This window comes from Giraffa tippelskirchi, chromosome 9, assembly GCF_054371585.1.
Source record: "Giraffa tippelskirchi isolate mGirTip1 chromosome 9, T2T-mGirTip1v1.2.pri, whole genome shotgun sequence".
Lineage (NCBI taxonomy): Eukaryota > Metazoa > Chordata > Mammalia > Artiodactyla > Giraffidae > Giraffa > Giraffa tippelskirchi.
This window is the reverse complement of record NC_137283.1, coordinates 111465025-111480133: the sequence shown is the minus strand read 5'-3', so window position 1 is coordinate 111480133 and position 15109 is coordinate 111465025. Positions and strand designations below refer to the sequence as shown.

General features: G+C 40.2%; 1 protein-coding gene across 4 annotated transcripts in view; it reads right to left on the bottom strand.

Moving 5' to 3' along the window:
* Nucleotides 1-1596: 1596 nt before the first annotated feature.
* Nucleotides 1597-15109, bottom strand: part of PREP (prolyl endopeptidase) — a 135962-nt gene continuing 122449 nt past the window's right edge. For 2 of the 4 annotated variants that reach the window (XM_081529322.1, XM_081529321.1), the window contains 3 exons: nt 14659-14790; nt 5668-5824; nt 1597-2347 (listed from right to left, as the gene is read on the bottom strand). In XM_081529322.1, coding sequence (XP_081385448.1) covers nt 2053-2347; nt 5668-5824; nt 14659-14790 — 584 coding nt within the window. In that variant the 3' untranslated portion in view covers nt 1597-2052. Of the gene's footprint in view, nt 2394-5638; nt 5825-9646; nt 9760-14658; nt 14791-15109 lie in introns of all 4 variants that reach the window. The other 2 variants (XR_014065179.1, XM_081529323.1) reach the window with 2 other exon arrangements.

The following is a 15109-nucleotide window of genomic DNA, read 5'->3' as shown; positions in this document are numbered from 1 at the left end:
TTAGGTTTAAAAAAGCTTCCTTCAGTTTGTGGGCTCAGCTGCTCAGCTAAAATCTAGAGATGAAAATCAGCTTGGGACAGAGAATTCCCAAATGGAGTCCAGTTAGACGCTGCTGCTAAGTCGCTTCAGTTGTGTCCGACTCTGTGCGACCCCATAGATGGCAGCCCACCAGGCTCCTCCGTCTATGGGATTTTCCAGGCAAGAATACTGGAGTGGGGTGCCATTGCCTTCGATTTAGACGCTAGGCACTTGTATTAACTTGTTTATTCCTCATAATCACCAGTTACTAAAGGACAGTTGGGATTTGAACCTGGGTCTGATTTTTCTGAAGCTGAGACTCTACACATTATACTTCCACTTTCTGCTGTTAAGACCTCAGTGGGAAAGTGGATTCTGTGCAAACTTGAAAATGCTCTGGACTCGAATGGGTACATCTTGGAGGTCTGCACCTCAGATGACCCAGGTGGTCTAGGATAAAGGCTGCTTTAGCTTATCTATACTTTTTTTTTTCTGTCACATTGGTCAACAGTTACATGGTGACATGGCAGGTAGCTAGCGTTAGCATCTCTGCAGGTAGCTGGTGATGATATCAGACCCTGAATGCATTGCTAGCTAGTGGCGCCCTTCTCTGGCGATTGGGGGGGCGGGAGTGGCTTACAATCATATTGTCAGTGACAGCGCATTATATGCAGTGCTTATTTAAACAAACAATAATAGAAAACATGACTCCAGAAAATCCGAAACACATAGCCACATTTCAACTGTACTTGTATGTAGTGACAGGAAATGTGTGTCTAATTTTAGACCAATTTGAGACAGAGATCTCAAGAGAAGCGCACATATGTATACTTTGGAAAACAGCACTTACCTGAGAAAGAACAAGGTATCAATGAAGTAATCTTTTAAGCTAATTTTTTCAGGTTATTTTATACAAAATAGTAATTAACTTTTGTGATATTTGATGAAGCAAGACAAAGAAGCTGTTTCTTCTTTTTGTCTCATAAATTAGATTACCACTCCTCAAAATGATACCCAAAGGAACGGTATTTCATGAAATATTTCAAAAAATGCCTTATGTGGACAAGTTTGAGGAATGGTCTATCTTTCTCTTGAAGATTTAAGGTTGGGGAAACACCAAAACTTTAAAAAAAGTATTACTGGTTTTATTTCCAGGAAGTGGTCTATGGGGATAAGAAGTGCTGGGCAGTTGCTGAGATTTCTGATTGTAACATATGTTTGGATCATTCACTCATGTGGTCTCTTTGTTTTATGAACCTAGGCACTATGATTTCCAGGAATACTTTGTAATCAAACTGACAGACAAGTAGGTGAATAATCCTAGGTCCACTGATTTTTAGGGGGCATCCAAACCAGATGAGTCTGGATCAGCTGTCTGAGGGGTTAACACATAAGCCAGCGAGCTGCCTCTAACAGCCTCCTCAGCACAAATGAGGGAGCTGGGTGGATGCACTCAGCCTCAGCGCAGGGCTGACAGTCTGACTTCACTGCGTATTCCCATAGAGAAGTGACATGATGCATGCAGGATGAAGGCAGTTCTGAGGTTGCCACTCAATACAAAGGAACCAGGAAAAAACCTCCCATTCTTAAATAACATTTATTATTGTTGGAAAGAAGTCTCTTTTCATGAGAACAGTTCTCACATTTATTTAAAGGTATACTGGTTATGGTTATAGAAGCAAATTTCACTGAAGTGCTCTATATGAAGTATGCCCGACTACGACTCTTGAGTTCAGCAATCTAATGTTCACAATGTGTTGGCTGCCATTAGCTATGTATCCAAACATGCCTTTTTTTTTTTTTCCCCCTTTGAAAACATGTGCCTGCACAGGGTGGAGAAAGAAACGCCAAGGGCCTGCTAAAAAGGAGAAGCTTAGAAAAGATAAAACTCCTGCAGCAGTTCTGGTCAACTGCAGCCCATGGGTGCAGGAATAGTGTTTATGTGGGGAGGTGCTGCGCCCAGTGGTTTCTCGGTTTAATGGTGTGAGAGCCCTTGAGGTTTTCTGCGGCGGAGGAAGAAGAGAGAGATGCCATTTACTGAATCCAGTCGATGTTCAGGCAGCGAGCTATGAACGCAAACATGTCTGAGACTTCTTCTATCACTTTGGCTGTGGGCTTCCCAGCCCCGTGGCCCGCCTTGGTGTCCACGTGGATAAGCAGGGGGTTGTTCTGCTTCCGGCTGCGGCCCACGAGGTGCTGAAGGGTGGCGATGAACTTGAGGGAGTGAAGTGGGACCACGCGGTCATCATGATCTGCGGTGAGGAGAAGCATGGACGGGTACTGGATGTCGTCTGCCTCTGGCAGCTTCACGTTGTGCAGTGGAGAATATCTGAAAGGCAAAGGCACTTCCATGAGACCAGGTATCAAAATGAGAGCTGTGTGTGTCCACTAGGTTAATCACGGGACTGGTGGGCGCAGAGACCTGTTGTTCATCAGCAGTGAGGACTGTGGCCAGCTGGTCCCCAGGTAACCGGGTGACCACTGCAGCCATTATGGTGGGCTGTGACTGGCCAGGGCTATTGGAGGCTGGGGAGCCCTGTCACTTATCTGGCCCCCACTTTGGAAGGCTGTGTAAGAAAGAAACTCACAGGGCTGCTGGAACAACCCAAACTACATGCACACTGACTGTCTTGAGGTGAATATTTTCATATTCTTCAGGCTGAATTTTTCACTGCAACAAAGTGAACTGGTTGTCCCTTTGTTTATTGTTGTATGAGCAAACATTTTAAATTGAAGTACAGTTGATTTACAATATTAGTTTCAGGTAATTCAATATATTCTTACAGATTATACTCCAATTAAAGTTATAAAATAATGGCTCTATTCCCTGTGCTGTACAGCACATCCTTGCAGCTTTTTCACTTTATGCACAGTAGTTTGTATCTCTTAGTTCCTGACTCCCATCTTGCTGATTGTTCTTTTAAATCACTGACTATGGATATAATAGGTGCAAGCCTTTCTTTTGTTGAAGAATTTCAAATCCACAGTGTCTGGCAGCTTTTTGCCTGTTTGGTATCTATAAAATCTTTATTCTGATCTCAGCTTTATAGTCAGGAAGAACACAGGTCCCCCTGGGCCTAGTTTCTGTCTGAAAACCAGGGAACCTGAGCTGGGCTGCTGACCTGCTGGCTCATGTCCAGCAGAAACTGACTTTGGCCAATGGTAAGAAAGTTAGTGCAGGAGGAACCTTCTGAAGCACAAGATAAATTTGCAGTTAACAAAAGGTTTTTAAAAACTACGTACAGTCTACGTACAGATTAAATGCTTGATGCTAATTAAGTAAAGTGAAAGAAATCTCTGAGTATTTCTTTACTTTTTAGTCAATATGGCTGTCTTATTTCTCAGAGTGTTCAGTATTAATGAATAAACTATTTTAGTAGAGTTTTATTTTGAAGAGTGAATAAGCAAAAATAGTAAAATTTCTGCTCAGTTAACCAAGTCAGGACTAAAACCTTCTGGGGTTTAGTCTCCTAATGGGTAAGATGTGGGGTGACAATGGATCTGTTTTCTGATCTCACTTCAGAGTATTTTTGGATCAACCCTGGTCCTCCAGATAAGGATTAGTTCTGTGGGAAAACAAGCTTGGAAATTCTTTTTATGAATTATACCTCTCCCTACCTCAAGATTCACATACCACATTTATATATTAAAGATTCTGAGAAGTTCTGTTCTGTAGGAAAAAAAAAAAGTCTGTTAGGCTTTATTTATCCCAGCCATTCACAGACTTTGAAATCTGGATCTTTTTTCAGGGGCGACCCCCTCCAGTATAGTGGATTCAGTTTTCTGCTCACCTGGGAGCAGATGAGAGGACATGTAGCCCTGTGAGTGCTAGGCTGGAAAATTAAGGTCTGAAATAGGAGTATCACTGATGTCTTGACAGAAAAAATATTAGGAACTCTCTTTTATTGCTTTCAAATTAATTTTATAAGTATTGGGTTCCAGTGAATATTTTGTTACCTTCAACATTCAGTCTTTTCAACTGAGTATAAATGGGACCTCGCCCCCTATTTTCTCTAAGTTAATTTGAACTATGACTCCTTCAGATATTCAGCTTTCACCAGGATGTGTCAGTGGGGCTACTTGTATATTTTTAAAGTTAAACTTTTCCCCCTCCTACAGAACAGAATTTAGTAGTATTTGAAAGTATTCAATTAAAAAAAAAATCCAAGTCATTTTGGCCAAATATCTAAGTGGAGAACTAGCCATACAAAGCACATCAAATGAAGGAAAAAAAAACCTGACTTGAGAAACTGAGGTTATTGTATCAAAATCTATAGTTGACTGAGAAGACTGGGACAGGGGACACAGGCTCCTGATCCTATTCCAAAGGCAGTTCCTTAATACTGCTGGTAAAACCCACAGATCCCTGCTGTGGGAAGTAAAGAGAACCAAGAGCCAAAGAAGAATGCAGCTTACAGTCTTGAGAGTCTAGATGTTCGCCATTTTCTCACTGTTATCACCAAGGTGGTTGAGGGATATAAATATTTCGATAATGCAACTTGTAGTTTCAAATATGGGTTTCCCAGGTAGCTCAGTGGTAAAGAATCCACTTACCAATGCAGGAGATGTGGGTTCCAACCCTGGGTCAGGGAAATTCCCTGGAGAAGGAAATGGCAACCCACTCTAGTATTCTTGCCTGGGAAATCTCATGGACAGAGGAGCCTGGAGGGTTACGGTCCATGGGGTTGCAAAAGGGTCGGACACAATTTAGCAACTAAACAACAACAAAGTTTCAAATATAAGTGGTTATACTGAAAGCACAAAATAAGTTTAACTGTACTTGCATATAGTCCTATTTCCTTATTTTTTAATTGAGAAAAAGAAATCATATATATATATATGTATATATGTTATAATGATACCTTTTTTAAAATTAGTTTTTAATTGTTGTATCAACAAAAACCACACAGATTTTTTATCTCATAGTAAGTCAGAAGTTTGAGTTGGTTTGACTGGGTTCTCTGGCTGTCTCAAGGTTGAAATCAAGGTGTTGGCTAGCTGGGCACTTATTAAGAAGTTCTAGGGAAAAATCTACTTCTGGACTCATTTCAGTTGTTGGCAGAATTCAGTTCCACAAGGCTGTAGGAATGAGGTCCTCATTTCTTTGACTGCTATTGGTTGAGGTTGATATCAGGTGGTAAAGACCCCCTTCCTCCATTTTCAAAGCCAGCAATGGTGGGTCTAGGTCTCCTCGTGCTTCCAGTCTCTCTCATCTCCTTTTCTGCTGCATCCCTGACTCTCGCCAGAGATAGTGCCCTGCCTTTAAGGGTCTGTCATTAGATTAGGCCCCCTTGATAATCTAGGACAATTTTTCCATTCTGGTCAGCTGATTAGTCATCTTCATTTCATCTGCAAAGCCCCTGCAGAGCAGTCCATAGATCGGTCAACCACTGAAGAACCGGGGGAACAGGAATCCTGGGGGACTGTCTTTAGAATTCTGCCATCATATCTTTGTTATTTTTGTTCAAGACCAGATCACAACTAGGAAGACAGATAACTATCCCCACCATGTATCCTACTTTTGCAATGAATTACCTGTAAACATGAGATACTGAAGGGGACAGTCAAACATACCCTTTTGACTATATCCAGTATTCTGACATCAAATCGTTAGCAATACAAATACATCAATATGAATCAAAACCTTACTTGATAAGCCATTCAAAATGTTGTTTGTTGTCTGAGCACCCATAATCAGTGGTCCAGGCGTGACCAATGGTGTATTTATGGAACTTCAGCATGTCCATTACTCCAACTTGGGCAATAACGCAACCAAAGAGGTCAGGACGCTGATTGGCACAGGCAGCTAAAAACAAGGCAGAAACAAAGGAGGTCGTCCATCATTAAACATCTGTTATAAACAAAACCAAAAGAGAACAAAACAGCACTTAAATGTTTTCTGAATCCTGATGGTCTTTTTTCCCAAAAGCACAGGAAGAAACTATCAGAAATCACTTGCCCAAGAGTCTACAAGCTTTCCCCGTCCTTCCAGTATATATCCGAGGGGTGGAATATTTTCATCAGTAGTGGACACGTAACTCTTCATGGAAACCTCTCAGACTTTCTGGAAAATCTGTGCTGCTCCCATCCCTAGCTGCTTTCACAGGTGATGCAGGATATTAACAAACTTGTGCAGAATTTCAAAACTAGCCTGTGATATGGTGACATAGTAAGAAATACCTATTTAATCTTTGTCCCTGGTTCCTAGAACAGATTTCCTAAAGCCCTTGAGAGTTTCCTGAGTGAAAGAGTGAGAGGAATATTTTTCATAATTCATAACTAACCCCTCTCAATCATATCTGAGTTCATGCTAATGAGGCGGCTCTTGCTGGGTTCCTAGACAGCTTCAGGATGGGGGGCTGGTTGACCATGTGATAGGATTGGATCTTTTGGTCCCACCCCTGACATCTGGGGAGAGGAGGGGGAATGGAGATAGTGATTCAGGGCTACTGATTTAATCAATCTAGCCTGTATAACAGAACCTTCATAAAAACCAGTGGAGTTTGGAGAGCTCCTGGGTAGGTGAACACATGAAGGTGCTGGGCCCGTGGTGCACTAACAGGGCGGAGGCTCGGCATGCACCTGCCCCAGCTATACATCTCCTCTGACTTGTTCCCAAGTTCTATCCTTTATAACAAACTGGTAAATGTAAGAGTGTTCCTGAAAGTGAAAGTCACTTAGTTGTGTCCAACTCTTTGCGACCCCATGGACTATACAGTCCATGGAATTCTCCAGGCCAGAATACTGGAGTGGGTAGCCTTTCCCTTCTCCAGGTGATCTTCCCAACCCAGGGATCGAAACCAGGTCTCCTGCATTGAGGGCAGATTCTTTACCAGCTGAGCCACAAGGGAAGCCCAAGAAGACTGGAGTGGGTAGCCTATCCCTTCTCCAGTGGATCTTCCAGACCTAGGAATCGAACTGGGATCTCCTGCATTGCAAGCAGATTCTTTACCACCTGAGCTATCAGGGAAGCCCTAAGAATGTTTCTGAGTTCTATCAAATTATCAAACTCGAGAAGGGGGACCTGGGAACCCCCAATTTATAGCCAACAATCAGAAATACAAGAGGCCCAGAACTTGTGATTGGTGTCTGCAGTGGGGACTGTCCTTTGGGTCTGGGTAACTAGCTAACTCTGGATAGTGTCAGAATTGAACTGAATTGTGTGACATCCAGTTGGTGTTGGAGAGTTGCAGCATTGGTTGGTGTGGGACCCACCCTCCCACCCTTTCCTGCATTTGGCATCAGAAGTGTTGTAAACAGCAACAGTTGATATAGGTATAGCTCAAAGCAGAACAGAGCCTAAGACCCAATTCAGAGCTCTATCAGATACTGACATATTTTCTTGTCCTGTTTTAAAAATGCTCTTCTCCGTATACTTAAAAATTTATTTTTTGGATAGTTCAATAAATGTTTATTGAACATCTGCCATGTGCCTTGCACTAGGCATGGGGCCTGGGGATATGCCAGTGAATAATTTAGTGGGAAAGATAAAAGAAGTGAATGGGCAGTTACAGTGTGGCATTCTCATCTGTTGAGAAAGTGCAGGTACTATGGAAGAAGGGTGTAGGCCGGCATCATGAAGTTGGGGAGATGTTGGGAGGAAGTAACATCGAAGCCGGCGTAACTAGGAGTTAGTCAAGAGATGTGAACTTTTCCTGCCTCTGGCAAGAAATAGTTCCCACTGCAGTTTAGATGTCAGTGCTTATTCATGATACCGATTTCTGAGTCCTACCCTTGCAGATCTTATCCTCCCCACTGAGAGGTGGGAGGGGCAGGAAGATGTTCTTTTAAATAAGCACTTTAGCATCTTGATGGACAAACTCCATCTCTGAAGGTCCCATAAAGGACCTGGTTTATTAAAAGGCATAAACCAATTCCTGAAAATACAACTCACAAAATGGACTTATTGGATGAACCAGTAAATTACAATACAATTCTCCCACTACTAAAATCAGGTGGTATTTTTCAACATCTTTTCCCATTAAATAGGTTAGATGCACCGTAAGTTGTTCTTTCTTTTATATTAATACTTGTTTAATTCATATGAAAATTAAGTTGGCTCAAATTTAAAATATACTAAGAATCAGACCACTTCTTATTACTTCCATCATCACACTCAGGTCCGTGCCACCATCTTCTCTCACTGAGACAGGAGCCACCTAGCTGGTCTCCTGCTTTTCTGTCCTCGCCTCTTCTGTCTACCCTAACACAGCAACGGATCAATCCACGATCCTGATTTTAAAACATGTCAAGTTACATGCTACTTCTCTGCTCAAAACTCCCCCAAAGGCTTTTCAGAGTAAACCATGTTCTCTGTGACAGCTGTGAGGTCCTGCCTGGTTTAGGTTCCCACCATCCCTAACCTCTCACATCACTCGCCCTCGCTCTCTGTGCCTAGCCATAGACATGGGTCTCCAGGCCGCATGCTGGCCTCAGGCATGTCATGTCGCCTGCCTCAACTAACTAGAATGGAAGCTCCATGAAGGTGCTGTCTGCTTCATTTGCTGACATATTCCCAGTATCTGGAAAAATGCCCAGTACTTGCTCAATACATATTTGTTGAATAGATAAATCAAACTTGTGGTTATTTGGTATTTAAGAATATTATCCATATCCTTCCTCAATTTATTTTTTCTTTAAATTGAAGTATAACCGACATAAAGTGTATTAGTCTCAGGTGTAAAACAGCGATTTGATATTTTTATGCATCACAAAATGATCACCATGATTAGTCTAGTTACCATCACACAAAGTTATTAAATATTATTGACTATATTCCCTATCTATATAGTATATCTCTGAGATATTTTATCACAGAGTTTGTACCTTTCAATCGCCCTCATTTATTTCACTCATCTTCCCATCCCACTCCACTCTGGCAGCCACTAATTTTTCTGTATCTATTATTAGTCTGTATTTGCTCAATTTGTTTTTACATTTCTCATATAAGTGAAATCATATGGTAACTGTCTTTCTCTGACTTATTTTACTTAGCATAATACCCTCTAGGTCCACTCATGTTGCAAATAGCAAGATTTCATTCTTTTCTATGGCTGAGAAATATTCCACTGTGTGTATATTATACATATAAATCTTCTTTATCCATTAATTTATCAATGGACACTTAGGTTGCTTTCATATCTTAGCCATTGTAAATAATACTAGAATGAACATACGGGTACATATCTTTTTGAATTAGTGGTTTTGACTTCTTTGAAAAAAATTACCCAGAAGTAGAACTGCTGAATCATATAGTTGTTCTATTTTTACTTTTTAAGGAACCTTCATACTGTTCTGTATAGTGGAGAACAGTTTACATTCCCACCAGTGCATGAAGGTTCCCTTTTACTGCATCCTTGTCAACACTTATTATCTGTTGTCCTTTTGATACTGGTCCTATTGATAGTGTGAGATGGTGTCTCATGTGGTTTTGATTTGCATTTCCTTGATGATTAGTAACATTGAGCATATTTTCATGTGTCTATTGGCCATAAATGTATCTTCTCTGGAAAAATGTCTATTTAGGCCCTCTGCTCATTGTTAACTGTTTGTTTTTGATGTTGAGTTGTATGGGTTCTTAGGCTATTTTGGACATTAAGCTCTTAGCAGATATATTGTCTGTAAATACCTTCTCAGGTTCAGTAGGCTGCCTTTTCATTTGGTTGGTAGTTTTCTTCGCTGTGCAAAAGCTTATTAGGTTGCTACAGTTCCATTTGTTTGTTCTGCTTTTGTTTCCCTTGCCTGAGGAGACATATCCAAAAAAATTTCATGAAGACCAATTCAGTGTACTGCTTATGGATTCTTCAAGGGGTTTTATGGCTTCAGTTTTTATAAATATTTTTTTGAGTTTATTTTCATATACGATGTGAGAAAGTAGTCCAGGTTGACTCTTTTGCATGAAACTGTCTAGTTTTCCCAACACCATTTATTGACAAGGCTATCTTTTTCCCACTGTATATTCTTCCTTCCTTTGTTGTGGACTGACCATATATGTGGGTTTATTTTGGGGTTATTTTGTTCCATTGACCTTTATGTCTGTTTCTATGCCAGTACCATATTGTTTTGGTAACTAGAGTTTTGCAGTACAGTTTGAAATCAATGAGCATGATACCTCTAGCTTTGTTTGTCTTTTTCAAAATCGTTTTGGCTATTTGGGGTCTTTTGTGTTTATTTGTTCTAATTCTGCAAAATTGCCATTGATATTTTGATAGGATTTGCATTGACTCTGTACATTGCCTTGGGTAGCAGGGTAATTTTAACAATATTAACTCTTCAAATCTATGAGCATAGTACATCTTTTAATTGGTTTGTGTCACCTTCAGTTTCATCATGTCTTACAATTTTCAGTGTACAGGTCTTTCACCTCTTTGATTAGATTTGTTACTAGGTATTTTATTCTTTTTGATGCAATTTTAAATGGGATTGTTTTCTTAATTTCTCTTGATAATTTGTTAAGGTATAGAAATGCAACAGAATTCTATATATTGATTTTTGTATTGTGCAACTTAATTAGTTCTATGATGGCATCTTTAGGATTCCCTATATATAGTACCATGTCATCTGCAAACAGTGGCAGTTTTACTCCTTTTCTAATTTGGATTAGTTTTATTTCTCTTTCCTGTCTGTTGCTGTGGATAGGACTTCCAATAAAATGTTAACAGGAGTGGTGAGTGACTCTCTTGTCTAAAAAGACCCTTTTCTTGTTCCTCACCTTAGAGGAAATGGCTTTTCACTGTTGAGTATGATATTAGCACTTGTCATACATGGCCTTTATTATGTTGAGATGTGTCCTTCTATTTGTTAAGAGTTCTTAATCACAAATGGATGTAGAATTTTGTCAAAAGATATTGAACCATCCTTACATCCCTGAGATAAATCCTACTTGATCATAGTGTATGATCCTTTCAATGTACTGGTGAATTTGGCTAGCTAAGACTTTGAAGCTTTTTACATCTATGTTTACCAGTGATATTGGCCTGCAATTTTCTTTATTTTTGTGGTATCTTTGGTTTTTATATCAGGGTGATGCTGACCTTGTAAAATGAGTTCAGAAGTGCTCCTTCCTGTTCAGTTTTCTGGAACAATGTAGAGAAGATAGGGTGTTAACTTTTCTCTAAATGTTTTGTAGAATTCACCTGTGAAGACATCTGGTCCTGGACTTTTTGTTTGCTGGGAGTTTTCTTTCTTTTTTTTTAATTTACTGATTCAATTTCATTACTGGTAATTGGTCGGTTGATACTTTCTTCCTGATTCAGTCTTGGGGGATTGTAAGTTTCTAGGAACCTATCCATTTCTTCTAGGTTGTCCACTTTATTGTGCATAATTATTCACAGTATCTTAGGATCCTTTGCATTTTTATGGTGTTGGGTGTGATTTCTCTTTCATCTCTGATTTTCTTTGGGCCCTCTCTGTTTTTCTTGATGAGTCTGGTAAAATTTTTTCATCTTCTCAAAGAAACAGTTCTTAGTTTTATCGATCTTTTGTACTGTTTTTTAGTCCCTTTTACTGCTCTAATTTTTATATTGTAGTCACTTTAGGTGTTAGGTTAGATTCCATTTTCATTTGTCTCTAAGTATTTCTTAATCTTCTCTTTATCAGTGACCCACTGGTTGGTCAGTACCATATTGTTTAGTCTCCGTTTGTTTTTTTTGCAGTTTTTCCTTGTAGTTGATGTCTAATCTCATACTGTTGTGGTTGGAAAAGATACTTAATGTAACTTCAACCTTCTTAAATTTATTCAGATGTGTTTAGTGGCATAGCATATGATCTATCCTGGAGAATGATCCATGTGCACTTGAAAAGAATGTGTATTCTGATGCTTTTGGATAGAATGTTCTTAATCTATTTAGTCTATCTAATCTAATGTTATCTTTAAACTCAGTATTTCCTTAATGATTTTCTGTCTGGAATGTCTATCCATCGAAGTAAACGGAATACTAAAGTCTCCTGTTATTGTTTTACTCTCGGTTTCTCCCTTTGTCATCAATATTTGCCTTATACATTTAGGTACTTCTATGTTGGGTGCATAAATATGTTTTTAAAATTTTATTTTATACTATAGTTAATTTACAATGTTGTGTGTGTTTTAGGTGTACAGCAAAGTGATTCATATATACATATACACATATCCATTCTTTTTCATATTCTTTACCACATAGGTTATTATATGTTCCGTGTGCTATACAGTAGGTCTTTGCTGATTATCTATTTTATATATAGTAGTGTGTCTTTGTTAATCCCACACTCCTAACTTATCCCTGCCTCCCCTTTTTCCTCTAGTAACTGTAAGTTTGTTTTTGAAGTTCTCATTTTTTTAGAACTGTTTTTTCTGTTCAGCTTGTATGATTTTCATTATTCTGTTTTCCAGGTCTCTGAGCCATTTCTCTGTATCATCTAATCTACTGTTGATTCCTACTAGTGTGTGTGTGTGTGTATATATATATATTTATTTATTTCAGTTATTGTAGTCTTCACCTCTTTTTGGCTCTTCTTTTTATTTTCTAACTCTCTGTTAAACTTCTCACCATGTTCATCCATTCTTCTCCTGAGTTTGTGGAGCATCTTTATGATCATTACCTTTAGCTCTTTATTGGATAAGAGTGCTTGTCTCCACTTTGCTTAGTTCTTCCTCTAGGGGTTTTATTTTGCCTCCTTAGTTTAGAACATAGCTCTGTCTTTTCATTTTGCCTAATTCTCTGTGATTACCTCTGTGTGTGAGGTGGGCTGGTTGTGTGTTCTGAGCTTGGACAAGTACCCCCATACAGGGATGGCCTACAACAGCAGCAGACTCCCATGTGGTGCTCAGTCACGTGGTGTAGGGCTGCCTCCTCTATGGGCTGCATGGCCTTCTGTGGTGGCAGGGCCAACTACTTTCGGTATGCTGGCAGGCAAGGCCTGATATGTGCATGAGCAGAGCTGGTGCCAGTCTGCTGCTGGGTAGAGTGCTGATGGTAGCCAGAGGGGGGACTCCAAAATGGTGCTTGTCAGCACCAGCATCCTTGTGGTAAAGTAAGTTCCCCAAAATGGCTGCCCCCAGCATCTGTGTCCCCGAGGAGTCCCAGTTGCCTCCTGTCCCTCTGGGAGGCTCTCCCAGATTAGCAAGGAAATTTGACCAGGCTCCTTTCAAATCACTGCGCGTATGCCGGGACTCAGAGCATGTGAGATTTTGTGTGTGCTCTATCTCCCCCAGCCCTCTGGCTCCCCTGAAAGGAAGAGCAGAGCCAGATGTTCTGGGGGCTTGTCTTCTTGGTGAGGGGTCTCTGGACTGGGGAACCTGCTGTGGGTCTTGAACCTCTCTCTCCTTGGGAAGGATTATCCTGCAATTGTGATTATCCTCCCATTTGTGGGCTGCCTGCCTGAGGTCGTAGGTCTTGACTAGACTATGCATCTACCCCTCCTTACCCATCTCATTGTGGTTCCTTCAGTTGTAGAAAATCTGTTAGTCTGTTAGTCTTCAGGTTGTTCTCGTAGTTGTTCTGTAAATAGTTGTTAATTTTGGTGTGCCCATGGAAGAAGGTGAGCTCAAAGGCTCACCATCTTGGTCACAACTCTACCCTTACCAAATTTAAACAAATTATTTTGGACATATACATTTTACCTCCATGGGAAAATGTTTTTTTCAAGTCTATATTCTATTGGGGTAAAAAAAATAAGGGGTAGAAAAGTTAGGGCAGGAATTCAGGTTTTGACACGAGTCAGTATATTTCAAAGACAAGGAAACAGTGAATGTCAAAATCCCCTGAGAACAGAATTGAAAGCTGAAAATTGTCACATGTGCTTAAGGTTGAGTCTCTTTATGCTAATCTACATTTGTAAAATGGCCCCTCATCTCCTAGTGACACTGGAGGTAGAACCCAGCAAGCAGAGTTCAGGTCCACTATAAATGTCCACTGCAATGTTAAGTACTGCTGAGAGACAAAAGCAAAGTAAAATTTCATTAACTACCAAAAAATAGGAAAATCTACTTAGAGGCAGTGCCACATAGAGGTTAAAAGAGCAGAATCTAAAACCATGGTGCTAATCATCAACCCCAGCATCACCACCACCCTAGCAAGCTACTCTACCTCTTAGAGCCCCATCTCCCAGGCTGCATGCATGTCAAGGGCTCAGCACTGGGCCTGGCACACAAGGTGCTCAGCAAGGGTAAAACTATGACTGTGGCTATTTCATTACTTTTAAGCTGTGGATCCATCTTTGCATGGACCTCATTTTCCTTTAGGACTTCTTTCTTTGCACCCACAGCATTTAGCATCCCATGGCATTAGGTATTCAACAAGCATTTATACCTAATGATCACAGGTGGGTAGCATAGTCAGAGGGGTGTTATTTGGTTCAGTCCTGTGCTGCCTGAACTATAGAGACCTGTGGGCTTGGTCTGTGGGAAGGGAGTCCCACCTAGGGGAGAGAAGGGTGAAAACTGTGGTCCAGAAGAGCTCAGAACAGGAGGAGGAATGGCTTTTCAGGCTCTGATGAGCTGAGTCAGTAGTTGTGTCTTCATATGTGATTTATTAGATACCCAAATACAAAAAGGTTTTGCTTTTTCTGTACCACTGCTACCATCCATGAGCCCAAAGTAAGTCAGAGTATCTGAAAACTCCGAGAGTTAATTAGTAAAGTACAATGAATAAACCCAGTTCTCACCTACTAAGAGGCCTCCATTTGAACCTCCATTAATAGTCAGCCTCTTGGGAGACGTGTAACCTTCCTTGATAAGATATTCAGCAGCACACTGAAAGTCATCAAAGCAGTTTTGTTTGTTGGCCAAGATACCACCTATAATGTGCCAAAGTGAAAGATAAGTTAATTAACAAAATACTAAAAAACAAAATGAAAAATCAACAAAAACATTTTAACCTAAGAGGAGTTCAAATAATGATAAGGCACAGTTTCAACTACTGATCAACTTAAACACAATGAGCTAACACTACATTTAGAAAAATGCCTCAATTTATGCACTATGGAAATCCATCATCAGTACCACAACTGCTAATCCATACGGTGCCTTTGTATTTTTCTAAAACCTCTTAGAACTTAAAAGGCAAATGCCCCAAATGGAAGAGATGATCTATTATAATGTCGGACAACCATGAGA